Source organism: Apis dorsata, unplaced genomic scaffold (assembly GCF_000469605.1).
Source record: "Apis dorsata unplaced genomic scaffold, Apis dorsata 1.3 scaffold_165, whole genome shotgun sequence".
In the NCBI taxonomy this organism is placed as follows: domain Eukaryota; kingdom Metazoa; phylum Arthropoda; class Insecta; order Hymenoptera; family Apidae; genus Apis; species Apis dorsata.
Genome location: NW_006263454.1, coordinates 997221 through 999836, shown reverse-complemented (window position 1 = coordinate 999836; position 2616 = coordinate 997221). Strand labels below are relative to the sequence as shown.

Genomic DNA, 2616 nt, shown 5'->3' with positions numbered 1-2616 from the left:
TTTTTTTTTTTTTTTACTTTTTATGCAACGAACATACTTTGAACATGCATGTTCATTTATAAATTCAAGATGATTTTAACAATATATCACAATTAGTGCTGTTTTAAAACGTGCTTGGTAAAAATATTTACAGAATCTCCTCGATTCTTGTTCTTTTATGTCATTATTGTCGCCTGATTTCCATATCGAGATTATTTGTTTTCAAATAAAGAGAGAGAGAGCTTTCTCGAAATAATAGATAGATATTTCCAGATAGATTCCATTTGTGATAGATTCCATTATTGTATTATGTATATCTATAATATTTTTGGTGAATTCTTTTAAATCCTTCGAACGATCCACACAAAACTACGTTAATCAAGAATGCACTCGATAAAACCAGAATACTCGAGTTATTGGCCTTAGAGGCTCGATGAGCAGCTACGGCTTGGCCTTGCTGGCTTGGTCTCAAACGCGTAAAAATAGACAAAAACGTAACTTACCGAACGGTGTACAACAAAAGTCTGATGAATGACGCATTAACGTAATATAAATGATATGTGTAAAGCGTTACAATTACGAATTTTTTACTAATATCTTCTATTTTTATTTTATTTTCTCAAAAAATACTTTCTAAAAAATGTTTCGTATGATGTAATGTGTTCAGAGAAAGCAAACAAAAATCGAGAAGTTATGTGAACAGATGATTAATCATTGTTTTTTGAACTACAGCTTTATTCCGACTCGTTCCAGCATGCCCCAATCGCGGACAAAAAGAGACCAGGAAGTCCTCTGTCGGTTCTCGAAGTCGAAGATCCCAAGCAATGTGTTCTTGCTCACTTTATGACACCTCTGGAGCCATTGGATCCTTTGGTCGAATCTCCTGTTTCCAGGCCGTTGGTCCTACAACGGGATACTGCGGCCGAATTGGTCGCTGAGATCGCACCCTCAGCTTCTCAGAGTATTCTTCTTACGAATATGGAGAAAAATGGTAATTTGGTCTACTTGAAATTATAAGTATACATAATAGTTAAATTTGAGAATCTGTGATTAAATTTGTAAATTTCGATTGGTTTTCAGCGGATTTCCCATTCATCACATATTATTTAATAAACAAACAAAACACAGATCCCGTTGATTTCTATAACGAGGTTCAATGCGCTGCCTTGAGAAAGTTCGATCCTCGAGATCTTCGATATGCGGCCAATCACACATTGGATCTATTCAACGAAGTGGCCACCATAGCAAGACCACCGCTAGAACCACCTGGTGTCAGACCACCGATTCCGTCCACAGGCTATATTGTCTCGATTTTTAAAGTATTCGAGGGCGACGACGGCCTTAAGTTCGAGCAAAATTGGCTCTATTGGACCGGTACATCGTTCACTTTTATTAGAATATATTACATCTGATCGTTTATCCTGTAACAATATTAATTTGCAAATGAATTATTAAATTTTTGTTGTGATTATATATCTGCTTCAGGTGCCCGTATGATGTACCGATATTTGCCGAAATCGGTGGGCCTGAGGCGAATCACATTGCACAAGTCCATGTCACAAGGCGACAAAATGTATCTACTGATCTGCGAATGTTCGCAATTGCAAGACAATCTCTCCGCGGCAGCGATATTGTTGCCCGCGTTACGTGCCCGTTTATGCGGTTACACCGGTCTCTATAGACCTTCGGTGTGCTTCTGATTTCTCAGGAAACGCTAACCACGCGCCAACGATATCACAATAGTCCAATAAAACAGAGCCACTTTGTGAACTTTCCATTTCGAATAACAAATCATTTGAAATATGGCTGGCCTTTGTTGATAAGTTGTATCTACTATGATTAGATACAATGAATATCATAAATTGCGTGGTTTGGCGTGGTTGTAAATTTATCAATTGCAATATTCCAATCTCGAATATAGGAAGAGAATCGTTTTGATCAGTAAAAAATATGAAAATGTAATGATTAGTAAAGATAATCTCTGTGTAATAGAGAGTTTTCCGGGGCTCGTTTCGTTTGAGCCGCGATAATAGTGTTTACAATATTAGCATCCTCTCTTTGTATGATACGTACACTTTGATCATTTTACAAATTCTCCCAGTTTTATAAACTTACTTTCTTATATCGCACTATATACTATCGCGGTAATGGATTTCATGTGATTAAGCACTACTCGTCACTTTATTAAGCCGTACTGCCGACGTTATTATAAATCTCATAATTTCATGAAACGAGCCCTCCTCCTTTACCAGAATTCAACGGCCAGCCAATGGGAAAAATCAAAAATTTACTTGTGTTATCTCGTGATTTCTGGTTACAACGGAATGGTAAAAAATATTAAGGCACGTTCGTATACGCTTTAGAGAAATTTCAATGATAAATCTACGCTTCGGGCTGCATACCCGTTTAGCTATGCCTCTGGCCAGTTTGTATTTTTCGATTTTACATATTTCATCCAACATTTTATGCGAGAGTATGCGTCGCTCGATAAGCGAGTGCAATTTGCATGTACATAATATAGAGATTTGCAAGACACTTTTATTACTACATCGAAGACTATCGATTAAATCGCTAAACTACATATCATATACTTGAAAAACTGTGATATTTGAACTATTACCGCATATATCACAACGA

General features: G+C 36.8%; 1 protein-coding gene across 1 annotated transcript in view; it reads left to right on the top strand.

The window, feature by feature from the left end:
• The window catches only part of LOC102680615, a gene marked incomplete at its 5' end in the record, with an annotated part of 7205 nt that extends 5285 nt beyond the window's left edge, over window positions 1–1920 (top strand). Inside the window, 3 exons of the mRNA XM_006613958.2 lie at window positions 712–970; window positions 1060–1353; window positions 1465–1920. Coding sequence (XP_006614021.2) covers window positions 712–970; window positions 1060–1353; window positions 1465–1679 — 768 coding nt within the window. The remainder of the gene's footprint in view (window positions 1–711; window positions 971–1059; window positions 1354–1464) is intronic.
• Between the last annotated feature and the right edge of the window lie 696 nt (window positions 1921–2616).